The 26,180-nt window shown below is 25.6% G+C and overlaps 12 protein-coding genes across 12 annotated transcripts; 8 read left to right on the forward strand and 4 right to left on the reverse strand. All coding sequences in view use genetic code 12, as the record gives it.

The window, feature by feature from the left end:
• Positions 1–302: 302 nt before the first annotated feature.
• KGF54_003626 (uncharacterized protein) lies at positions 303–509 on the forward strand (the record flags this gene model as incomplete). Its single annotated transcript, XM_051764235.1, has 1 exon — positions 303–509. One exon carries the CDS (start codon positions 303–305, stop codon positions 507–509), a length of 207 nt encoding a protein of 68 aa, XP_051619686.1.
• A 1,721-nt stretch (positions 510–2,230) lies between these two features.
• GPA2 (guanine nucleotide-binding protein subunit alpha) lies at positions 2,231–3,475 on the reverse strand (the record flags this gene model as incomplete). The annotated part of the gene is made up of 1 exon (XM_051764236.1): positions 2,231–3,475. The coding sequence occupies one exon, from the start codon at positions 3,473–3,475 to the stop codon at positions 2,231–2,233; it is 1,245 nt and encodes a 414-aa protein (XP_051619687.1).
• Positions 3,476–4,698: 1,223 nt separating this feature from the next.
• Positions 4,699–6,003, reverse strand: KGF54_003628 (cyclin-dependent serine/threonine protein kinase; the record flags this gene model as incomplete). The annotated part of the gene is made up of 1 exon (XM_051764237.1): positions 4,699–6,003. The coding sequence occupies one exon, from the start codon at positions 6,001–6,003 to the stop codon at positions 4,699–4,701; it is 1,305 nt and encodes a 434-aa protein (XP_051619688.1).
• Positions 6,004–8,809: 2,806 nt separating this feature from the next.
• On the reverse strand, positions 8,810–9,475 carry KGF54_003629 (uncharacterized protein; the record flags this gene model as incomplete). The annotated part of the gene is made up of 1 exon (XM_051764238.1): positions 8,810–9,475. One exon carries the CDS (start codon positions 9,473–9,475, stop codon positions 8,810–8,812), a length of 666 nt encoding a protein of 221 aa, XP_051619689.1.
• A 904-nt stretch (positions 9,476–10,379) lies between these two features.
• TIM23 (protein transporter) lies at positions 10,380–11,063 on the forward strand (the record flags this gene model as incomplete). The annotated part of the gene is made up of 1 exon (XM_051764240.1): positions 10,380–11,063. One exon carries the CDS (start codon positions 10,380–10,382, stop codon positions 11,061–11,063), a length of 684 nt encoding a protein of 227 aa, XP_051619690.1.
• Positions 11,064–11,264: 201 nt separating this feature from the next.
• SMM1 (Smm1p) lies at positions 11,265–12,530 on the reverse strand (the record flags this gene model as incomplete). Its single annotated transcript, XM_051764241.1, has 1 exon — positions 11,265–12,530. The coding sequence occupies one exon, from the start codon at positions 12,528–12,530 to the stop codon at positions 11,265–11,267; it is 1,266 nt and encodes a 421-aa protein (XP_051619691.1).
• A 1,517-nt stretch (positions 12,531–14,047) lies between these two features.
• On the forward strand, positions 14,048–14,977 carry KGF54_003632 (alpha/beta hydrolase family protein; the record flags this gene model as incomplete). The annotated part of the gene is made up of 2 exons (XM_051764242.1): positions 14,048–14,156; positions 14,208–14,977. 2 exons carry the CDS (start codon positions 14,048–14,050, stop codon positions 14,975–14,977), a joined length of 879 nt encoding a protein of 292 aa, XP_051619692.1.
• Positions 14,978–17,542: 2,565 nt separating this feature from the next.
• Positions 17,543–18,736, forward strand: KGF54_003633 (uncharacterized protein; the record flags this gene model as incomplete). Its single annotated transcript, XM_051764243.1, has 1 exon — positions 17,543–18,736. One exon carries the CDS (start codon positions 17,543–17,545, stop codon positions 18,734–18,736), a length of 1,194 nt encoding a protein of 397 aa, XP_051619693.1.
• Positions 18,737–19,453: 717 nt separating this feature from the next.
• Positions 19,454–20,392, forward strand: KGF54_003634 (uncharacterized protein; the record flags this gene model as incomplete). Its single annotated transcript, XM_051764244.1, has 1 exon — positions 19,454–20,392. One exon carries the CDS (start codon positions 19,454–19,456, stop codon positions 20,390–20,392), a length of 939 nt encoding a protein of 312 aa, XP_051619694.1.
• Positions 20,393–20,874: 482 nt separating this feature from the next.
• Positions 20,875–21,416, forward strand: KGF54_003635 (uncharacterized protein; the record flags this gene model as incomplete). The annotated part of the gene is made up of 2 exons (XM_051764245.1): positions 20,875–20,887; positions 20,965–21,416. 2 exons carry the CDS (start codon positions 20,875–20,877, stop codon positions 21,414–21,416), a joined length of 465 nt encoding a protein of 154 aa, XP_051619695.1.
• A 1,447-nt stretch (positions 21,417–22,863) lies between these two features.
• Positions 22,864–23,799, forward strand: KGF54_003636 (PQ-loop repeat-containing protein; the record flags this gene model as incomplete). The annotated part of the gene is made up of 1 exon (XM_051764246.1): positions 22,864–23,799. One exon carries the CDS (start codon positions 22,864–22,866, stop codon positions 23,797–23,799), a length of 936 nt encoding a protein of 311 aa, XP_051619696.1.
• Positions 23,800–23,990: 191 nt separating this feature from the next.
• KGF54_003637 (uncharacterized protein) lies at positions 23,991–26,060 on the forward strand (the record flags this gene model as incomplete). Its single annotated transcript, XM_051764247.1, has 1 exon — positions 23,991–26,060. One exon carries the CDS (start codon positions 23,991–23,993, stop codon positions 26,058–26,060), a length of 2,070 nt encoding a protein of 689 aa, XP_051619697.1.
• Between the last annotated feature and the right edge of the window lie 120 nt (positions 26,061–26,180).

Below are 26,180 nucleotides of genomic sequence, written 5' to 3' on the forward strand. Positions count from 1 at the left end.
ATCAATTTTGAGCCATTTGATGAAACTTGTCAGTGTTTAATTTTTAAGAAATTGTACATGACACAGGAATATGATGAATAAACTGTATATATATTATACAATCATCAAGTATTTTAAATTAAATACTCTTATCTTATTTTTTTATGTTTATATAATCAATTTGCATTATGAATAAAAGATTTTAAACAACGTTTTTATTACAAATTAAAAAATTAAACATTTGTGAGATATAAAAACCCTACAAAATCTCACACTTTTGTACCACAAAGAATACCCTAACATTATCACAAGTTGTAATCAAAATGTCGTTATCAAAATATATATTAGCTATTACGTTCACTTTTAGTTTAGCCTTGGCTGCTTACAGTGTGATTACAGCTGATATTGAAGGTGCTTTAGTTGACAAAAGGCTTGATCCAGGTGGAATAGTTGTTGGTGCTTCTTGTATTATCGGTGGTGTTGCCTGTATCATTAGAGCTTGTACCAGAGATGCTGCAGTGTATAACTAGTTTATACTACATTTACAAATATACAACTTAACAAATACTTTTTGTCGTTTTCAAAATGTTTTTGTCGTTTTTCTAAAGTTTGCAAATGATTCTTTTTCTTTTTCGTTCCATGAAATTAATTTTTTTCGTCAAGGCCGAATTAATTTTGGTTCCATAGAGAATTATTTCGCGTAAAGAAGGACCAAATTTTATTCGTTTTCAGTATAAACTAAATTTCGTAAATTTCGTAAAATTTTAGATTTTTTTTTTTCTTAAAATGATTGCCGCAAAATTTCTATAAATATTACGTTTCTAATTCATCAATTTAAAAAAGTTATATTTTTACATAATAAAAATTTAAATATCATCAATATAAAATCAATAACAAAACTTTCAAAATTAAATTAGAAAATGATTTTTATATAAGTCCATTAAAAGGAAAATCTTTCGATAAAAAACCTTATCACAAACTTCATCAAGATAAGCCATGTGAAAGCCCAAGCACCCGCAGCGAATAAAACACAACCAGGAATAACCAAACCAGGATCGACCTTTTTTCCTTTAAAATCTATTGATAACTGTGTAAGATTCGAATTAAATAATTGCTCAGGTATTAAATAAGCTAATTCTTCACCTGTAATTCCTTCTTTCGATTCCAAATTTACATTTGGATTAATTCATATCCACTAGAATAGCATCATCCGAATTTCCCAATGAAACATTTTTATCAATAGCATCACCATGTGTTACAAAATCCTCAGCTGTACAGCCTCTGTAATCACAGTTAGCTCCAGCAATGATACAGCAAATACCAACTACAATCTGAGTAGGATCCATACGCTTGTCACTTTATTTGAATTTGATAGAAAATCTTATTTGAGATTTTTGAGATATTTGAGATATTTCACCTATTATTTATTTGTTTTGAGTTTCATTAATCCTTGATCTTAAAATTAATAACTTAGTTTCAATTTTAGTGAACTTACCCCCCGAAAAATAAAATAATGAGTATTAATATTAGTCTCTCCTACATAAATAGACACATACACACAAAAATTGAAATTCTTTCAAAACAATTGCTGATTTTTTTTAAGAATATAAAGAGAGGCGCAAATTTAATTTCAATCTAAATTAATATAGTTTCAAAAGTGATGGAGGCTTTGACCAAAAGTAAAATAATCTATATATTAATAATAATAAGGTAACAGGGGGTAGTTCTACGCAGATAATAATATAGTCTTGAAGTACAATTTGGCGGTGCGTGAACTTCCACAAGATTCTGTATTGGTTGTACAAGATTCAGATCGAGGGCCAGAACAACAACTTTAGCTAGATATGTGGATCAAAAAGATAACTTTGGAGCTCTGTGGGTTTAAACTCTTCCGTCATATAGATTTTTTGTTTCATATTTTTGCAACTTTTAGATTTTTTTGCACAAAAACCCGGGTTTCCAGTCCGAAAGACTAAATCACTGACCCAGTGTACTTTTAAAGCAATGCTTAATACCTTTATATTTAAAAGAGTTCAGGGATGTGCTCAATGTTTCCAAGTTACAAATTGACTCATAGTGTGGTTCAAGGTAGTTGGGTTTAAGTGAATAAATATTCCATATATCACAATCCTCATCAAATAATGTTTTAATAGTTAAAGTGCTATCAAAGAGTATTGATATTCATGTCCTGACATTAATTTTATTTTATTTAAATAACATGTATAAAACTTATAAAATTTTAATTAAATATTTAAATTATTCCACTATCTTTTAAAGTATTTTCCATAATAGTTTCTTTTACAGCAGCCATAACTAATTCAATATTCTTTGTATCAGTTGCTTGAGTCACATGAGGATAAATATTTAAACCCAGTCGATTTACTTGATTAAATCTCCATAAAATATATTTTGCTGCTTTATTTATATTATTACCACCTTGATAATCGGGGAAATGTTTTTCTAATGGTGAATATTGTAATTTTTCAGCAAATACATCTATTTTATTTAAAAATAAGACAACACTTGTTCTTGAAAACCAACGTGAATTTACTACTGAATCAAATAATGCTAATGATTCTTCCAATCTATTTTGATTATTTTCTTCTAATAAAACTTGATCATATTCACTTAATGCAACACAAAATATTATTAAAGTAACATTATCAAAACAATGAATCCATTTTTTCCTTTCTGATCTTTGACCTCCTACATCAAACATATGTATATTTAAGCCATTCCCCATATCAAAATTAAAATCAAATATCCCACTTGTCTTTTTTCTAGTTCTTAAAATGTCTGTTGTAGATGGTATATAATTTGGGTCAGCTATTCTCATTATGTTGTTCATAAAATAGTCAGTTGAATCTATAAGATAAAATTTCCCCTGATTATGTATTATAAAGTCTTTAACAATTTTAGAATCATAAAGTTTATAAATCTTTTTTGCAATATTTTCATCAAACAGATTATTAAATTGATCTAAATCTATTTCATAATCTAAAATTTGATCTAAATTATCATAATCCAAAGAATTTTCTTCTTTTATAAGTGATGGTTCTAGATCTATTATTGCATTTATAATATTTTTTATACAATCCAAAACATTTTTATAAACAAAAGGTCGATATTCAATTAATTCTTCATCTGAATAACCTTGGGTATGTAATATTTTCATTTGTTTTATTATAGTTGATTTACCACTTTCTCCACTACCCAAGAGTAATATTTTAACATTTTTAGTTGAATTTGATTGAATTGCTGCATCAATTGGATTTGAATGTGGTTGTTTTTCATTTGGTACTATACTATTCAGAATTGATTGATTATTACGTGATATAGTTGAACCATTTGATTTTTCTGTAGGTGGTGGCTGTTGTTGATCTTGCTGTTGTTGTTGTAGTATTTGTTGTTGCTGCTGTTGTCGTTTTTGAGATTGTGCTGGTTGTGATTGTGACTGTGAAGGTGGATTAGAATCTTTTGAAGTACAAGATCCCATGTTAATTGTTGGATAGTAATGGAAATAGTTTTTAAATTCTAAAAAGCGGGTTTTAACATAATTTTTATTAATAATAAAAATAAAAAATAAAAAATTAAAATAAAAAAAAAATGAAATTTTAAAAATAATTTATTATTATTAAAAAGAGTATTTAGAAAAGTAAAACAAAACAGAGTAATAATAAAATAATATCTTTATTTGAGTAAATTAACCAGCAGGTTGCCGAGGCAAATTCTTAACTCAAAATGTAATGAAAATGGGAGTTTTATCTAGATGTTGAAGAAGAACGTATGAAAAGGGAACAAATTGTCAGATTACCGGGGCTACAAATTAAATCTCAAAGCAATTGTAAATCAAATGAAAAGTAAGAAACAAACTTAAATTATTAATTACATTTGATATTTTTAATTTATTATATTAGGTTTAAAGGATTAAAGTTTTGACAATTTGGTAACAAAGATTGAAAACTTTAATTAATTGACATTGAAATATGGAATGAATAAATTTGATATTTCTTATATATTAAATCAATCCTCTTTGAAATTTTTCATCGCAAGAGCCGGAAGATTGTAAAAAGTTTGTGAAATATTATACCTTAAATTAAGCATATATTGAGAAAAGGGAGCTATGGAAGTCTGAATTTAGTAGCTTATTAATCAATGTTGTAGTTCTACCAAAAATCATATGTAATTTTATAAAGTTCCCAAATAAGCAAATAAGCCGCATCTTTTTGTGTAAATCGTAAATGGTTCCTCTTTTGTAAAAATAAACTTCATAACAAATTAGTTAAATTATAATTTTTACATTCAAAATGATTTAATTTCTCTAAAGACCAAATTGGATCACTCACTAAGTCAAAACAATTTTCATTAATATATGAAAGAAATAAGCAATCACAATATTTGGTTTTTTTAGAACAACTATAATGTTTTTGTAAAAATTGAATTTCTATATTTTGTAAACATGCAATTGCATCTTTATTGAATAAATGTTTGAATGGTAATGTGTATATGAATTCTTCTGTTGTTGTAGTTATAGTTTCTGTTGATGGAGGATTTGGCAGATAACCCGAAGTAATTATTGTTAAACTCTTGGCCACCAGTAAAAAATACATCAAAAACATTGTTAGACTTGTAAAAAAATTAGTTTCCAATTTAGAGTGAAGCTTTTTAAAATGTCGAGGCAAAATTTTGAAAGAGCTAAAATAATTTATTAATATATATCTAAATAGCAGCATCTTCCAACTCTTTTAGTTTTTTCCTTTCTTCTCGTCTTTTCTCCTTTGTTTCAAATTCATGCCATTCATGTTTGAAATCAGCCAAGAATTCCAAAGGTTGTGGTTGAGGATCATTTTTGAAATATACATGTGCTAAAGCTTCTTCTGCACTGTATCTTTTTTCTGGATTTAATTGTAATAAATTTTCAGCTAATTCAAAAGCGTCAACTCCCAAAATATCTTTAAATTTTGTTTTTAGTTTTGAAGTTATATTAATTTTCGGTTTTAACATTTCATACCATGGAAGGGAAGCAATTTGTGGCCAAGTTTCAGTGGTGGGAGTTCCAACTAAATTAAAAATTGATTGTAGTTGACTTATTTCATCCATCCCTCTGAAAACTGCAATTTTAGTATATAATTCCAATAATAAACAACCTATACCCCATATATCAACATCAGTACTATAATTGGTTGCACCTAATAATAATTCAGGAGGTCTATACCATAATGTTATAACTCTATTTGTAAAATCATGTACTTCTCCAATTTGTATAGTTCTTGCTAATCCAAAATCTGCTATTTTAAGTTTACCTTTTGAATCTATTAAAATATTTGAACCTTTTATATCTCTATGAATAATCCTTTTTTTATGTAAATAATTTAATCCTTCCAATAGTTGATGAAATAAATTTTTTCTATGACCATTATTTAGTTCGACTTGACTTAATAACCCTGTCAAATCATGTTCCAAATAATCAAATACCATATATATATAATTTTTTTCAATCATTAATTCTAATAAACTTACTATATTTGGATGATCAAATGATTGTAATAATTTTATTTCTCTTATAGCTGTTATTGGAAATCCTTCTCTTTCATTTTCTAGTTTTAACATTTTCATTGCAACAATTTCCTTGGTGATTGTATTTGATGCTTTATAAACTTTACCATAAGTACCTTGTCCAACTTGTTTTATTTTTTCAAATGATGTTGATTTTGAAGTTATTGAATATATTTGTCTTTGTTCAAGTTGATCTTCTTCTGGTGGTGCTTTTGGAATATATGAACTTCTACTGCTGTATGAATCATCTCTTCTTCTTTTATTTGATGGACCAGTTGGGAAATTCAGAGGTCTTTTTGGTGGTTGTTGAAAGTTTCTAGGACCTTTTGGTGGTCCACTATTATAATTTCTACTATTTGAATAATATTCATCTCTATCTCTATAATCGGATTGTCTTTGACGTGATTGTTTGTGATGGTAGTTTTGATATGGTTGTTGTTGTCTAGGTCCTCTTGGTCTATTAGACATTGATTTTCGATGTATTGGTTGTAGTTTAAAATTTTGATAATAAAGTAATTTTTTCTTATAATTTTTTTTTTCTAAATATTCAAAGTCAAATCAAAAATGAATTAATCTTGACCATCCCTATCTCTCGCATTTTGTAAAAAAAGAGGTTAGAGTAATAAAGACGTTTTTTTACAAGAGTAGAGATGATCAAGTATAAAAGTCCAAAATTACCTTGAGCAACAAAGAATCAGCAGTTGAATGACAAAATTGTTGAAATGACATGCACAAAAAAAACAAACTTTTGACTTAGTCTTACTCATTTGTCTAATTTTTCAATCAGTACTTTCTATGTAAAAAGTGTTTTGGTTGTTGATTGTAATTTATGCATCATTAATCCCATAATATATTTATAATTTTGAACTAATAAAAAAAAATTGTGCAGTCTATATTAAAACAAATGAATCCTTGTACCTGTAACATTCTAAATTTTATCATGAAATCAAGGTTTAAGTTGAGCGATACATTATTGATAATACCTTATTGATTAAAGCTAATCAAAATCCTTTAAAACCTTTTAGTAAATAAATATAATTCTTTGTTGATAAGAAAGTATTAAAATGTAAAAAAAATGTTGAGAATGCAAAATTATAAATTAATACTTAAATATGGTAAGTAGTGTAAATTATTACAAAAATAAATTAAGTGTTATATTAAATCAAATAGTCTATATAATTAATTAATATAGATAATAATAAAATTTACATTTAAGGATAATTTGGAGAAGAAACTTTTTCTTTTCAATTTACTTATTAATTCATTACATTTTTTTGTTCTGTTATTCTGATTAATTTATCATTATATGATATTAATGGATCCTTATATTGATTCTTACAAACAATTTATATATTTGTAATTGAATTGATTGGTTTTTAATTAAAAATGATAATTTAATTTGATTTCACGATGTATTATGCATCACCACATAAATGAGGGAAAGCTATAGTATAAAATGTGTACTTTGGTATTATGTTATTGTGTTTTTCTAAATAACTGTTGATTCAAGCAGCCATATGCAACAAAACATCTACAAATATGTTCTTTACCAAGTTAACCATAAAAGTTTTTTGCTGATACTTGTATAACATTTGGGTTTTTATAAGGTCAATATCAATATTCATTTATTGATGTTTGATCTTTAGGATCTAAATAATGAAGTGTGCCTTAATGATTAAGTCTTCATTCTTGAATTAAAGTTCATTCTGTTTTAAGGTGTTACTTATAGGTAGATGATATGGATATCAGCATTTAGGTACGCGCTTTTGATATCAGCTTGGTATAATTAATGGTTTAAATATAATCCTAAACTTAAACAAGACGATTACTTACTAGTAGTTTATAAGAGAAATAAGCTATTTTGTATTTAATAAATATTTTAAATTGTATTTGTATGATATTATATCTTGTAGCAGAAAATTAAATTACTATCTCTATTGGCGAACAAACTCTACATTTATAAATTTATCTTTATCACTTTTATCATTTCATTCCCAAATATGATCAAAGCATTGATGTATAAGACTATAAAATTTCAATTGTCTATATAAGAACTGAATTTGAGAGTCTTGATTTACGTCAAAGTTCAATGTTGCCTGAAATTTAAATAGTAACTTTAATATTAAAATTATATAAGTAGTGTAAAACAGTTCAAAATATTAGGACATGTTCAAAAATTAAAAATATTGTACAACTTTTCAAAAAACAAAAAATGAAGAAGTCTTTATATCTTGCAAAATCAGGTGATTAGTCTAAGTGTGCAATTAGTTATACTTATTGGTCGAAAATTCGATGTTATATTACAATTTTAATAAAATTATCATCATTATACTAATGGATTCCTAATCTGATTTTTACAATCATATTGGCTTGTATTTAAATTGGTTAGTTTTTGTTAGATATGATAAAATTTATTTAATTTGTGAATTAATTAAGGTACAGCCACATCTATAGCAGATTTGTGATTAGAGGCATTAGCTTACTTGAACGTCATGTCATGCAATATGAAAATATCTTTATACTATTAAGATATTTGTTGGGATTTATAATGCACTTTTTAAACCGAACTTTTGTACGTTCCTGAATTTCTTGTGCTGCAAAAAGATCATTTCTTAATTATGTCAGTTTTATTATCGAGAGTCAATTTGTTCGTGGTTCGTTTGGAGAACTCCTGCCCAACTACCTTTTGAAGCGTCGCAATGGAGGGAATTAGATTTGTTAACAGTGTAATGGAAATTATTACAATAACATTTTGAAGCAAATTTTACTTACTTTTTCAAATATTTGGTAAAGTATGATAACACGTTGGTTTATCATATTATTATTGGCGATATTTGTTTACTGACTGGATGTTATTAAATCATTTTCAATATCATTGAATATGATTGTTGGCATTTACTAAGGGAAAGGTATTTCGAAAAATTTGTAAATTAAACATAGTATTGAAGTTTGGTGCAAAACGAATGTCTTTGTCGGTTATGATTTCGTATGGTGAACTCCAATAGACACTATCTATTGACAAATTTTTACTTCATAATGTATAATTTTGTATTTGTATGTTAAAATGTTTGATTTGTAGGAAAATGTTTGATTACTCTAAAACAAATCATTCTCAATTCAATTTCTTCTATGGAACAATAATTGGATGAATACTAATGATCTTTTAACTAATCTCTTTCTATTGATCAAATTATATTAGGTAGAGTACAGTTTCTACAAAGCTTAATAGCTTGAACAAACAATTTTTATTATTCATACTTTTTTTTTAATAGTTCTAGATTCTAACAAAATTTGGTTTATTATTATCATCAATCCATAATTCAGGTTGCCAAATTTCAATTAATTCTAAATCATATTCAAATTTACCCATTGCAAATTTTTCATATTCTTCAAAGATACCACTTAAACACCAACCTTGTAATAATTTTCTCATTAATCCTACCAATAATCCAGTTCTATGTTTCCCCTTATTTGAATGTATTAGAATGGGATAATTTTTAGGATTTAAAATTAATTGTAATGCTATTGTTAATGATTTTAAACTTTGTAAATTTTCTGAATTCTTGTTGAATGGTTCTTGTGATGAATTTATTAATAAATTATGGAAAGTTATATTTTGTTGTTTATCTATCCATTTAAGATATTGATTTAATATTTCAATTGATCCATCTTTTTCCTTTTTCTTTTTCTTTTTTGGATTTTCATCTAAATTATGACCTAAATCTCCAAGATATATTATTGTTTTAAGATTTAATTGCAGCAAAAATGGGTAATTTATTTCCATGGGGAAACCAGATCTATAGATTCCATCTTCAACCAATGCAAAATTTAATGGTGGGACTAGATTTATTGATATTTGTGGTTCGATTATGACTTTATTTTGTTGAGCTTCTTCTTGATTCAGCCGTATTTTGGAATTATCCTGTATAATGTCTGACATGATTTAGGGTATATACTTGATTCAGTTTGAAGAATAGGATACTAAATTCTTTGTTTAGTAATTGAAATCCTGATATTCACAAAAAAGATTTATATGCAGTCCTTTTGAGTATTGATATCGTAAGACGAATATGTCAATCAAACAAATGACAGTAGTAAATTTACAATTGACAATTTGTCAAGTCATAGTCTCATTATATCTTGAAACAATTTTGACCTCTTTTGACCTCTTTTGAGCTCTCAATTGCTTGAATTTGTAAGTCATAAGCTGACTAGCTTTCTGGAGAGTAGAATTATTTTAAAAATAGTTCATGTGACAAATGCCATTGTAAAAAACAACAGATCAAGGACTGGAATTGAAACTTAGAATTGACATCAATTGATCGAATAGTAGGTAATTTTTGCGAACTTTACTTCAAAAATTTGAATTTGCCATCACATTGGTACTTACGAGGATAATGAAACATGCTACCAAAATAATTCAGCTCAAACACCGACCAAAGTACAATAAGTGGATTCATTTACAAAATTCTCGAAGGATATAGCTACCCCGAGACACTAAAGTATCAAATGTATGATCATTTTTCGTTCCTAATGAGATTTTTTGCAATAATTTAATAATTGTTTCAATAGATTCAGATTATAACACAAAGAAAAATTTTCAAAACCGATTTTTTTTTCTTAACATACATAAAATTTTTAATAAAGTTATAAGTAGAATAAACGTCATTATTTTATATATCATTTGACAACCATCATCAATAATAGACCTTCTACCCAAGACAGTCATAATCATTTAAATAATAGGTTTATCAATTTAACATATCATTATCATAATTAGTTCATTCTGTACATATTATCATTTAAATAACTAATTCACCCATCATATACATATAAAACCAAAGATGTCTTGGATATTTGGAAAACCAACAACTACTCAAACCACCACGACCACACAAGAAAACGAACAATTGAAACAAACATTAGGTTTTGATCCACAAGAAATATCTGATGTTTCAACAATAATATCATCACCAACACCCAATTTAACAAATTCTTATGCATCAAAATTACATCCATTAGCAGGATTAGATAAAGGTGTTGAATATTTAGATTTAGAAGAAGAAAAATTAAATACTGTTGAAGGTTCTAAAGGTCTTATACCAAGTAGATCATGGACTGATGATTTATGTTATGGAACTGGTGCTGTATATTTATTAGGTTTAGGAATTGGTGGACTTAATGGTTTAGCAAAAGGTTTAAAAACATTACCAGAAAATGTCCCATCTAAAGTTAAATTAAATCATATATTGAATAATATTACTAAAAATGGTCCATTTTTAGGTAATTCATGTGGTGTATTAGCATTAACTTATAATTTAATTGATTCAACATTAGATGGTTTTAGAGAAAAACATGATGATTTAAATTCAGTTGTTGCAGGTGCTTTAGCAGGTGCTTTATTTAGAAGTTCAAAAGGTTTAAAACCAATGATTTATTCAAGTGTTATGATGGCTGGTGCTTCTGGAATATGGTGTGGTTTAAAAAGAGTTATAAACCCAGAAGAAAATGAAGTCAAGTTATTGTAGGGTTGATGGTGTTGTAATTATAATTATGTTTAATGTTATTTGTATATAAAATATAGAATTTAATCAAGGGCAAATGAAGAGAAAATTTGTGATGTAGTTTACATCTGGAGAAAAACAGAGGTTATTTGAAGGATTATAAATCTTTTTTGTTCACTCATCAATTCATTAACCAGTTCTATAAATCCCCTTTATCTATTAATATTATACAGCTTCAATTTTTTGTCGTTTATTTACATTACCATTTCTATTATTTTTTAATTTATGTTTAGGTATTTCCATAGTTCGTTTAGTTGGGGAGTCATTCAAATCTAATAACATAGCGTCTTCTTTCCAGGCACCAAAAAATTTCTCAACTTCTACACTTCTTTTTTCCATTTCTTTTACAAATTCTTCCTCATTGAAAGAATTCAGTTTTTGACAATTTTTATTTAATATCTTGTAAATTTTATCATTTTTCCATTGTTCTATAGTTTTATTTTCATTCATTTTTATGATTTCTTGTTCCATTGATTCGAAGTTCTTACATTGTGAAAAAATTTGATAATATTTTGATTTACCTGGGATCATATTCATTATTAAAAATTTCGTACCTGAATAAAGATGATATTTTTTACCTAACTCAAAAATTTCAGTAATTAGTTGATCTTGAGATTTTGGAACTTCACTAAATACTGAAGGGTTTGCTTCTGCTGATTCTGCCATCATTATACTTATTTTATCGTTATTTAATGCTTTTTGTATTGCAATTAAATCTGACTTTGATTGGAAATTCCCATTTAGTATTACACTAACTCCATTTTTTTCAATTAAGGGTATAAGTTTAGGTAAATAATTCCAAAATGGATTTTGTCTATTTCTCATATTAGGTGTTCTACAATGTATAGTCAAATTTGATATTCCTGTAGTGACTATTTGCTCCACTAATTTGTAAGTTTTGTCGAAATTTGCTAACATTCTAATTTTACAACTTATTGGTTTGTTGTTTGGTTTACCAATTTTTTCAACTAGGTTTCTTAGTATTGAACATAATAATTCCGGAGTTTTGAGTAATTCTGCCCCCATTCCTGAATGTGTTGAAAATGATTTTGGACAACCACAATTTAAATCTATTCCATCTACATCTTTTATAACTTTGGAACTTGCCTCAACTGCTAGTTCTGGATCTGATGAACCTAATTGTAGTATTAATTTCCCCGATTCTTGTGGATGTTTTCTAAAAATTATTGCTTCGGTTGGTGGTTTCTTGGAATTTTGATGATTATTATTTGCTGCAACAAAGTCTATTGTATTTAATTGTTTATTTTCAATTCTTGTTGTAGTTATTAGCTTTTTATCAATTAGTTCTGGGGTCCATAATAAATCACAGCCATATTTGTCTGCCATTAATCTCATAGGTAGTTCTCCACTTCTAACCATTGGAGCTAGACATACTTTATTTGTATAATCAAGCATCATCTTTTTGATCATAACACTCTGATGGATTATAAAGTATAAATTTGCAACATACTTTAAATTTTTTTTTTAAAGATGGAACTGATCTAATCAGTGTCTCAAAAAACTAAATTGTGTAACTAAGAGATCAACGACACAAGTGATTCTCAAATCGTTTTTTTATCATAAAACATTTGTGGGGGTCAACTTGCATTATAACTTACAATTTACAAATTGTAATACTTGGAACTATTGTAAAACTACTTGAAATTCCTAACAAGGCTAAATAATTTTTAATCCACTAACTGGTTAATTTTTCCTTTCGGTAAAAAAATCAAGTAGAGAATTGTCATTATCTTCATCTTGATGTTGTACCCTTTCTGCTTCATTCTGTATAAGTCGTGATCAAATTTTCTTTTAAATGAGAAATTGTATCAAATTATGATAGTTGTTAATTGAATCATCATTTTCTATTTACAAAATTAATAAGAAATTTACTGATATTATTTTCTGCTACCAATTCATCATTTACTTTTGATCGTTAACAATTTTAGGTGAAAGTTATCATCAAATTATGTTTTTGACTAGTATGAGTTTTGATTATTTGAATTTTAAAAGTAAAATTTGTCTATTAAAAGGTTCTATTCAGGTTATATTTTAATAAATATTCGGATCTATAAGTGCGAGAACCCTTTTTCAAATTTAAGATTCGCATTTAAAATTGTAGTAGAGTAAAGATAGTTTAGTAATTGGTTTTAATTCAATCTATCTCTAACAGGTGTTTACAAATTCTACTAATTTGTTAATCAATTAAAACTGTCAAAATTTATTATTTTAGTCTTTTGATCAAATCTAGTTGGTTTGAAATATATAACTTGACTTTAAATTTGTAAAAATTAATATTTGTTTCAGAATTGACGCAGAAAAAAAGAGAAAAAAAGTGTCAAAACCAAAAAACCTCGGATAAACATGAACATTTCTTATATTAGTTGATTGATCTTCTTTAATCAAAAAGAAAATGATTCAAAAGAAAAAGGAAAATGAGTCAATTAAGCCTTCCATTGTTTTTACAGCAGCCATTAAAAGATTCAAGTTATGGAGTGGTAATTAAAAGTTCGGTTTCGCTTTTTACAAATTAGTAGAAATTCGGTGTGTCTGGTTTAAAAAATAAAGCGGACTTACTAAATGTAGTAATTCCAAGTAGCGGATATGAGTTAAAAGCCGAGCAAACAAAAAAGAACAAAAAAAAAGTTTCTTACTTTAAAAATTTATTTCGGTTATTAAAAGTAATAATAAAATAATTAAGGGGATTGTTTGAAGAATTGACAGCAATTCAATCAAGTTTTAGAGTTGAAAGATGAAAAATATCGGATATTTTTAATTGCAATTGCATACTTTATCAAAAGCGGTTACTTTTGAGTCTGAAAAGATATATAAACAACCAAAATCCCATGATTGATTTTTGAAATTATTTCCAAGTTTCCATACAATTCGAAATTAAAATAAGAACTATATAAATATCCAATTATTATTAAAATCTTAAGTAAAAAAAAATGTCATCATCAACATTAACAGCAGATAATAAAAAAGTTTTAGATCAATTTGTTGAATTTTCTTGGAAAGGTTTAAGATCACCAGTTTATAGAACACCAAAAGAAATTGGTTTAGAATAAGAAGAAATATATTTCCCATCTGATGATGGTGTTAATTTAGAAGGTTGGTATATTCCTGCAAAAGATAAAAATTCCAATAAATTAATAATCTGTAATCATTTTATGCCAGGAAATAGATATGGATTTGCTGGACATTTACCAGGTTTGGATTCATTTGGAGGATTTGAAGTTAGTTTTTTACCTCAATATAAAGCATTAGTTGATGCTGGCTATAATGTTTTATGTTATGATTTAAGAAATCATGGATTAAGTGATTCAGCAAATGGTAATACAATTGGATTTGGAACATTAGAATGGAGAGATGTAATTGGGTCAATTAATTATGCTAATTCAAGATCAGATACTAAAAATATGATTAAAAGTTTATTAAGTATTTGTTTAGGTTGTAATTCAACATTTTTTGCAATGTATCATAAACCAGAAGCTTTTAAGGATATAAAATGTTTAGTTGGTGTTCAACCTATAAGTTTTGGTAATTATATTAAAAAAAATGCAGAAACAATGGGTATGAATGTTGATGAAGCTATTATATATTTTAATGAAAATTTAAAATCTAAAAATGGTTTAACATTGGATAATTTTGAAACTTGGGAATATGCTAAATTTGATAAATTACCAACTAAAATTTTACAAGTTAAAGCTGATACTTGGACTTATCCTGAAGATGTTGAAAAAATATTTGATGAAATTGATAGTAAGGAAAAAGAATTATATTGGATTACTGGTACTGATAGAAGATTTGATGGTTATAACTTTTTAGGTAAAAATCCAGAAGTTGCAATCGAATGGTTTGATAAATTTATGAAATAAATTTCAACATGAAAGAAATTTAAAAGAAATAAGTATAAAAATTATAATATATATTATAGTATAGAAAACCCTTCTTGAACATAAATTTCCGTAGATCAAAAAGTTAGTTTTCATTATTAATAATTGATAACTTTAATCATAAGTGATTTCCTAAATGTATTAAATCAATGTCTCAGACATCTAATTTATGTGTGAATTATACTTTACGACACAATAGTTTTAGTAAACGTTTTCTATCAAATTTAATTTAATATGTAAGTGAAGCTGCATATCTTTACTCGTTTGATATCGTTAAAAATTTACTAAACGATCGAAAAGTGATCTATCATCAATCGTCGTAGCAACCTGACCTCATTTCTTTCATTAGTGATCTTTATCCTGCAAATTTACTCTTTTGACAGTAAAAAAATCAACTAAAATTAAACCCCAAAGAAAAAAAAGAAATTTTTGGTGAGTTTTATTGTTTGGTTAAGTAAACTTTTGTAAGCAGTTTTAATCAAAATGAAAAAGAGTTAAAAAATTTTTTCCGAGCCAAATTGAAGTACACCATATTGTGAAAGAAGTAAAAAAAGATCAGAATCGACCCTGAAACAACAATATTTGCCATCATGAATAGTTTAACATTGGTATCAATCGGAAAATCGGAAACCTTGAGTAATTAAAGTGAAACATAAACAAATAAAAAGGTGTACATGATGTAAAGTAATAGTATTAGACAATTGAATCGGAAATATAATAAACAATAAGAGCACTACTTAAATTATATTACTTTTTTTAAATACAGCCAATAGTGAATAATTTGAATGTAATAAGAATTTTTTTGTATATGGTCCTGTATATAACTTAGAAAATTTAAAGTCATCACAAATGAAATTTTTTTTTTTTTTTTTTAAGTTTTTTAATTTTTTTATTTTTCCATCTGAAACATTTTTTAAAATTTTTTTTTTTTCATTTATCAGTAAACTTGAAATATTATTGTTTCTTTTTTATTATTGATTTAAATTATTAATCTTTAGGAATTGAGCTTTTTCAAATACTCAATTGTATTTAGGTTGCTAACAATGCCTAAGGTAGTCACTTCAAAATTAATAATCTCATTTTTCATCATTAATCCATTACTTATCTTATCAATTATCTACCCCACCAAAAATAATTTTTTTTTTTTTTTTTTTTTTTTTTTTTATCTTGTGTAAGGCGATAANCAAAAAATTAAAATTTTTTTTTTGTTTAAGCGGCTTGCGTATACTAAAAATTAAAAATTTTTTTTTATCATCTGAAATTTCTAAAATTTATCTTCAATGGTGAAAAAGAAGTAATTATTATGTGAAACATATGATATTAATAATAAACGAATAGGCTAGAAGAACGTATGCATACTTGATTTGCCTTCCTTTCTCCTATTTTCACTTAAATAATTATACTTAAACGCATATACGTTGTTTCAAATTAAATTAATAAAATAATTGAATGAAACAAAATATTTATTAAATCCGATACGTTTTTGGCATAACAAAGGGAACTACGATTATTATAACTGAGTACCAGGAATTTCAAATATTCAATTAAATTGCTAGATTATACTTTAATCGTTCATCTAGTCATATTACAATTTAGCTTCCATTTAAACAGTTTTTAAAAGATTATTTAGTCTAATCAAAATCTGTCAAATTTCTTTTTTATAAAGTAGCGGAAATAAAAGAAAAAAAATAATAAAACTTAAATTTGATTTATTTGGTCTATTTAAAATAATTGTAGGAAAGTAAAGTTCAATTAACAACCTAATTAAGTTAAATTATTGTTATATTACAATTTATAATAAAACTGATTTTCAAATCTTGAATCTACTAAGGTTTACTTGACTACTAAATAATATTCTTAAGATTTCACTACAACTATTCATTCACGTCTTCAGAATATTTTTAGACTTTATAAAGTATTACTAATTTTTTTTTTTTCAATTATTACTAACATTATATTACTCACACTTATCTAATAATAGTTAATTTCTTTTTCATAGTTTGTATTTTTATTTTTATTCAAATTAAATTAAAAAATTTTAAAACAATATTTACATATTAAAATTTCTTTTTTCTTTAATTGTTAATAATATTATCAGTACTGTATATAAATAAATGTGACCATAAATACTGTATATAAAACCAAAATTTATTTTTACGCATATTGTGTTATTTCTAATTTAAATTTATTTATAAAAATAAAAAAATAAAAATAAAAATAAAAATAAAAATAAAAAAAATAAAAAAAAATTGAATCACTTTTTTATTTAAAAATCATCATCATCATTATACTATCTTCAATAAGAAGTTTTTAATTAAATATTATAAAACCCTTTTTAAATAATCACAAAAGTTTTTTTTATCTTTTTATCTTTTTTTTGTTTTTTTTGTAAACTTTTCTTTCTCCATATTTTTATACAATCAATCAATTGAATATATCAATTATTTCATATACTAGACTTATTATTACTCAATTGCATACAATTACTATCAATTACTATATTAGAATTTATTACAACTATTAATTATGTCTTATTTATATCATCCAATGAGTTCAATAACTAACAATCATAATAATATTAATAATCAACAGATAATACCCAATTGTCCTACACCAAATAATTTTGATGATCATATTATACCAAAATATCATCCACCTTATACATTAGATTTTGAAACTAATAATACCTTAAATCAAAATGAATTTACAAAATCTTTAACTTCATCATTTGATTCTACTACTTCAACTACAATAACTCAACAACCATTATCACCACCATTATCTCCAGCTCAAAGAAATGTTGAATTAAATATTATACCATATAATAATAATAATAATAATAATAAAAATTCAATAGCTAATTTAAAAACTACAAAAAGTTTATTACCACCATTTCCAACTAAAGAAGAAGTAACAAAACCAAAAAAGTTTACTAAAAGTTATTTGAATAATTCAAATTTAGAATTTAAATTAGAAAATTATAAAAATTATAAATTATCAATAAATATAAAACCATCAAAAAATTATTATCAAAATCAATTTGAATTTTTAGATAAATATTCAAATTTATCAAATATAGAAAATAAAAATTATATAACCAATAATTATGGATTACCAATTAGAAAATATAAGAAAAAAATAAATTTATTAAATTCAACTGATGATGAATATTCAGAAGTTGAATCTACAAGAGGTACAAGATCAAGAAGAACTCCAAAACATTTTGATAATTCAATATTTATAGGTTCAGATTCTGAAAAACAACAAACTAATTCTGGTTCTTCAACTCCACCACCTAAAAAAAGAAAAACAATACCAAAACCACCATCATCACCTTCAATTCCAATTGCAATTCAACAACAAATGTTAATTGATGAATCAATTCCAGATTATTCACCAAATGCATTTGAAACATTACCAACAAATAACGCTAAATGTCTTAAAATTGAATGGAAAGGTCAACCAATGGATTTATCACAAGATCCAAACCTAAACAAATTTAAATTACATCAAGGTGAAATTTTATTAGCTTCAATATTAAGATTACCTTTAGCGGTTTATATGGATTCCAAAAGGAGATTCTTTTTTGAAAAAGTTAGTAAAATAAAATTAGGTAAACAATTTAGAAGAACTGATGCACAAAAAGCTTGTAGAATAGATGTTAATAAAGCTTCAAGATTATTTGCAGCTTTTGAAAAAGTTGGTTGGTTAAATGATGAATTATTTGAAAAATATTTATAAATATAATTAAATAATTATGTGGTGGTTAATTATACTTATTTTATTTTTGGGATTTTCAATATTTGGTTCAACAATTTCATATTTCATATTTCATATTTCATATATATTTTTATTTGGTGTTTTCATGATATTATTTTTATTTCATTTATTAATTTGTTTTTAGATTGGTTTATCAGAGAGTTTTAGTTTTAGAAAAGAGAAGTGGGAAAAGCATACATTCATTATAATATATTATTATTATTATTACATTTTGCATTACAACATTAATTATTTATTTCAATAGCATTAAAAATTTAGAAAAAAAAAGGTTTTAGGATGGGATTAGAAATGGGAACAAAAGGACATAGGACAAAGTGTATAATTTTCAAATTTTTTTTTTAAATTAGAAAGAGTGATAAATGTATATTTTATTAGACTTCTTAAAATAATTTTACCCATCGTAGTTGTTTATTCGTATTTTATTATCTTGATCCATTCAATCGATAATCATTATCTGAATGTGTCAAATTAATTAAACTTTTAAAGTTACAAAACCATAAATTGTTCGATGAAGATAGTAATGCGCGGTAAATTTTTAAAATATGTAGAGAAGAAGAAGAAGAAGAAAAAAAAAAAATTTTTGTTGCTTTTAAAACTAATTTATCAATAGAAAAGCATCAGCATCTTTTTAATCAAAGTAATTTCGACAAGATAGTATCATTAGCTAATAACAAGAAAATGTTGGGACTAATAATAACAAATTTAATAACTACCAAAGAAATGTCACAAACATTACATTATAAAATATCAGGATTAATGGGTTCAACATCATTAGCGTGTTGGATAGTTTTATTAATGCCTCAATTAATTGAACAATGGAGATTAAAATCAGCAGAAGGTATAGCTATTGGATTCATAAGTATTTGGTTTTTGGGTGATTTTTTTAATTTAATTGGAGCCATATGGGCAGGATTATTACCTGAAGTTATATTTTTAGCTATTTGGTTTTGTATTGCTGATTTTTTAATGATTTTTAGTTATTTTTATTATACTAAAATATATAAGAAGAAATTACATAAAAAACATCATCATCATAGTCATCATCATTCACATCTTGAGGGAGAAAGAGAATTTATTGATGTCAATGAAACAACTCCATTAACTGATAGTACCAGTACAAGAAGAAGAAGAAGAAGTTCAACTTTAACTGATATTGCAATGGAACCACAATATCATTCAATATTTATAAAATATATCTTACCTATTATATTTGTTGTATCATGTGGAGTTATTGGATTTTTATTATCTTCTTCATCAATGTCAGATAATCAACCAGTTGATGATTTACCAATTGAAAATCCTATAAAATTAGGTCCACAAATTATGGGTTATTGTTCTGCATTTTTATATTTAGGTGCAAGAATTCCTCAAATTTTACAAAATTACAAGAAAAAATCAGTATTTGGATTATCTTTATTATTTTTTTTATTTTCAACTTTAGGGAATTTAACTTATGCTTTACAAATTTTATTTTTTAGATTTGATAAAAGTTATATCTTGTTAAATTTAAGTTGGTTATTAGGTAGTTTAGGTACAATTTTAGAAGATAGTATTATTTTTATACAATTTTATATGTATAGAGATAATATTGTTGTTAATGATAATGATGAACATTGAAAAATTTATTTAAAAAGTACATTTTAATTGCATATATATTAATGATTCAGACATTTATTCTATATATATTTTGTAATATAAATCATTAAAATTTGAATTTGACTCGTTTGTTATACGGTGTATTTCAATATTTGTCTGTTTCATTAAGTCTATCAATCTCTTTAAGGCGAGTTGAGTTAGTACTAGAATATAACTGACCTGTGTAGATGTTAGTATTGAAAGCTAGAAAAGTAATGACATATTATCAACTCATTGGCTTTAACACTTCTTTTCAACTATAATAAAACTTTGTTTGATGTATCTTGTACGGTACCAGAATGACTAAAAACAAAAGGTCCGCGTTAAAGCGCAACAATAACTGCGCTCTTATCTTATCACTTGTGACAACGCACAAAATCAATTAAAAATAATTATCATCAATATTTAAGGGACAATTTAAAACTTAGAAATAGGATCACCATTACATAGAATCCACATAGATAATGCCTTTTTTTAGTATGTAAATCAAAAGTCAAGTTTTTAGGTTATTTGTATCATCATATCGAAGTACCATTCTAACAATGTTCATCTAGCAATACCTGCAATTCCATTTACAGTTAAAGTGGCAATAGCAGCAGGTACAGCAGTTGCAATTATGAAAAATAAAGAAACAATATTAGAAAAATCAATAATATTATTTGAATCAGCTACTGAATTTTGTAAAAGGCAATTAGAAGAATCTAAGATTAAAAATGGAGAAGTTAAATTTGCTGATGATTTAAAAGATCATGAATTTAGTAATAATAATCATGAAGAAGAAAAAAGTTATGGTAAGTCAACTAGTTCAAATTTAAGAGATGGTGATAGTGATTTTGAAAATATAAGTACACCTGATACTACTGATTTTCTGGAAATTGATACGGATTATGAACCAAATGATTATGATGATGATGACGAGGGATTTGATCACAAACAAAATCAAAAAGATAATGATAGCGATAGTGAAACTGTTGCTTTTAATCTGGATGTCGCAAGTTTAGATTAAGGAATAGGTTGTATTTGGTTTTTTTTTGGTATTCTGGAAATTAGGGTTATTGTTTTTCTTCACTCTCAATTAATTTATTTACATACTATACTTCAATAAAATGTTGTTAATTTTAACGGATTTTTGAGTTTTGAACTAATTTCTGCATTTTGAAATGTTTTTGTTAGAGAGTTTAGTCTCGTATTACTCCGTGGTACAAGAGTATTGGATTATTTTACCCTAGTAACCACTTATTTACAATTAAAATTTAATCTAATTAAGTAAGGAGAACAAATTAATCATTTGATTGTCTTTACGACAAGATTTAATCATCAAATAAATTCTTACTTTTAACTATACACATATAATCAAAGAGTATATTCTTCTCAATCGATAAAACTAATTTATTCACAATTGGATATTAATATGCCTCAAAAAGAAAAACAAGACAAAGAAGAAGATCTATATCTTGTTTACAAAAGTCAAAATGGTTCAATTTCAATTGAAAAAAAAGGTTTAGTTAAATGTTTGATTTTATTTACCATGATATTTTTAGTTATATTCATTAAACTCATTGTTGGTGATGAACTTTTACCGTTTTATGATTATTTTGGTAAGAATAATGACAGAAATTAAATGAAGAAGACGATTGTTGAATCTCATCATTGATGATTAAATATTGAGTTTACAATAATGAGGGTCAACTGATAGTAGATTTTTACTTAGTTGATTAAATAAGTGAAAATATAAAGAGAGTGGATTCAAAAGTGAAATCCTAAACTCACTCTTCGGTATTATTGAAACGAATAAATGTGGGATATTGAACAATTTTTTCTATTGTTAAGAACATTTAAAATTCTCACAGACCAAGCAATAGATCAATGGGTAAATATTCAAATACTTCAAGAAAAAGGAGGATGAAAATTAAAAATCATCTAGAACAACAAAGAATGAATGGACAATTTTCGCAATAATTAGTTTAACTATACTTTATCGATAGTAGAACAAATCTTGAATTAAAGTTTATTTTTGTTGATATCATTATATAAAGCCAGGTTAAGTTATTTTGTAGTAATTCAAAGATTTTATTCTAGAGATACATTTTCAATTAAGGATTCCTTTATTTTTATCGTCATGAAGTAAATCAACAACTCTCAAAATAACTAAGCGCTTATCTTGTAAATCAATACATATAATATTTGATATAAATCCGTTGTATTTAATGACACAAATTTACGAATGACACATAAATTATAAATTTTATTTGATAGATCAAATTTGAGAATTAAAGATAAGAAAATAATAATATATATTTATTTAAATATTTATAATAATATTTTATGCCGTTTAAACAAATACAACATTATCTCGAGGACAAGAACAAACAACCGATAATTTGATAACTATTCCTTAATTGACATTTTCTCATTATCAAACTAATATATGTTATCACTTGATTCAATAAAATATGGTCACATGCTCTGATATATCATTTATATCAAGTTCATTTAGTATAATATCATGTATAAGTTGGGTATTTGCACAATTACCACAAATTATAACTAATTACACATTAAAATCAGCAGAAGGTATATCACCACTGTTTTTATTATTATGGTTCTTGGGAGATTTTTTATCTTTTACGAGTTGTTTAATTAACAAGGAAACTTTAAAATTTCAATTATATTTAAGTATATTTTTTTTATGTAATGATATTACTTTATGTTTTCAATATTATTATTATAATAGTATATATCCAAAACATTTACCACAATTATATACTCCAATAGATCGGATTGATATTAATAATGTCACCACAAATGATATTGAAATTCATCAAAATGATGGGATTGATATTATAAAACATAGTACTCCAATGCAAAGATTAAATTCAGAAGATGGGACTTCGAGTACTCCAAGTAGTTATAATTCGACTGATGAAGGTAAATTTCCAATAATTAAAAGTGTAGCAGGTGCTGTTTTAATGAATGCTAGTAAAGTTAATGCTTTGTCTACAAATACACAAACTATAACATTATTCAGTAATTTTCCGATAGGTAGAATACTAGCATGGGGTTGTACTATAGTATATTGTAGCTCAAGATGTCCACAATTATATAAAAATTATAAAAGAAAATCAGTTGAAGGTATATCACCATTATTATTTGGTTCAGCATTATTAGGTAATTTAACATATACAATATCAATTTTAACAAGTTGTTCATTTGTGTTAGGTGAAAACAGATACTCTTTTATTTGGGAAGAATTACCTTATATTTTGGGTAGTTCAGGTACTATAATTTTCGATGCTGCTTATTTTTATCAAAAATATTTATATAGAAATAGTGGTATTAATACTTCTACTATGACTTTAGAACCTTGGAATGATGATCATACAGTATAGAGTTTATACATACTTTTGATAGATTAGACGATTTTAATAATATAAATATATTTATTCATTGAATGGTTGTAAAAAATTTGGTGATGTTTTGGAACAACTCTATTTTTGCAACACAATATTGTAAAAAAAAATTTATTTGAAAAATTAATATAATAAAGTGAATAAAATATGCAATAGTAAATCAATCCAAAATGCTACGACCAACTAATATTATAAGTTGTAAACAAGTACGACTAAGGCGGAACTTAGCAACTTTGGCAACTATACAAGAACCAACCACATTTAACACATTTAATCCATCTATACGGCATGATCCATTCAATTCAATAATTAAACCATTGGAAATTCCATTAAATACAAAACCACATCCTTTAATTCAAATGAATTTAGAGACGATAAGTAAACTCACAAAGAAAGAATTAAACCATTTGAATCAAATCAACTATGGAGACATAAATGAAAAAGCTGAATTATGTTTCAAATTATCAAATATTTTTCAGGAGTTGAGTAGTACGAAACAAGCGTCCTGGATTTATAATTCAATAAATGATGAGGAAATAAAACAAGTAATATCAACAAGTATATCCCAAAGGTCATGTGCATTAAATTTTATAATTGATTCTACTAGTCATATAACTCATTCAGAATTTACAAAATTAATCATAACAATAGCGAATGATGGAAAACCAGATAAATCAGATCGACTACTTAACTTATTCTCAAGCATTGCAAATACAGAAATGGTAAATACAAAATTAATACAAATAAATACATCAGTGTTTCAAAATATACTAAATATCATAGATGGAAAAGATTATCCATTATTATATTCATACATGATTCAAATTAACTTTCGACCAAAATCATCGAAAAAGTTTCAAGAGTTCAAACAAAGACTACTAAATGATTCAATAAGATCAAAATTCATAGCACATACAGGTTACATTAATCCAAAATGGCTCGATTTAAACAAAACCGAATTTGGTCAAACTCATACTTTAAGATTAATAGAGTCCTTTGCAATGGAAGAATTGGAAATATCAACTGAATACTTCATATTACAAAATGAACCAGCAAAATCTTCATTATTCTTAAATTTCATGTTAATGAAGCTAGAAAAAATAAGTTCCACTAAAAACAAACTTTACATAGATCAACAAATTCAGAGAATTCTAAACACCGTAATAAAGTTAGTAATAAAATTCAAAGATGCATCAAGTGGAATACAAATATTGAACCACATGGTTTCTGAGAATTTAAAAATTGATTTTCAGATATACTTGACATTTTTACGTCATTTAAGGTCAATCAATCAATATGATGAGTTTATTTCCATATTAAATGATATGAACTTGCAGGATTTAAAACCAAATGACAAAAAATTATTGGCCAGCGAGATTCTTTTATTAATGAAACAAAAATTCCCGTCATCTTCAAAAGTTATAATTGGGTATATTGGGGCATTGTTTGATAATGGACTTGAGACATTAAACGATTTGGGGATTTTAAGTTTACCTTATGAGTCAACTATAGCCAACAAGATTTCTACTGTGGATATTGTTCAAATTGCGAATATTGATCAAAATTTAAAAGGCTCCAAAATAAATTCAGAACATCTTGCTCCTGTTTATGATGTTTTGTTGAATTCTTTACATGAGAATAATGATGCTTCAACTATTATGAAATATTATGAAAAATTTGTTTTAGCAGACAGTGAATTACATACAAATGATAGAACCGTTACAGTATTTTTGAATCATTTATTGTATAATGGAGATGAGAAACATTCAACTCAAATACCAATCAACTATCAATATGCTAAACATATATTTGAATACTACAAGCAATTCAAAATTAGGAACATTTCAATGCAGAGTTTCGAGCTTTTAATAGAAGTAGCTTTAAAACAATTCAATGACGTAGAATTTGCATCAAAAGTGATGGCATACACAAGAACTTGCAATAAACAGTTCACGTCAAATCAAATCATATCATTTATTGAAAAATTCACTAAAGATGGAGATGAAACAAAAGTTGAGTTATGGTTAAATCAATTAAAATTAATTGGTATTGAAAGAACAAATTCTAGAAAAATTGTAAATTCATTAGATTCAAAAGATGCATATTTATATAAATGGAGTTTAACTAAAAAGAAAAGAAATGATAAATTAGCTTTAGTAAAATTAAATAAAGATAATTTGATGTTTGAAACTACAAATAATAGTTTAGATGAAATTACTGAAGAAATAATTAATGATTAATGAAATAAATATATTAATGTCATAGATTTTACCCCTTAAACAAAATCTTTAACCCTCTTAAAAATTATTTTTTCTGTGTATAATTTCTGTTTACATTTTAAACCAATTTGGAAATCTAAT

The sequence above is a fragment of the Candida jiufengensis genome (assembly GCF_024610255.1).
Source record: "Candida jiufengensis strain CBS 10846 chromosome Unknown scaffold2, whole genome shotgun sequence".
NCBI lineage: Eukaryota > Fungi > Ascomycota > Pichiomycetes > Serinales > Debaryomycetaceae > Lodderomyces > Lodderomyces jiufengensis.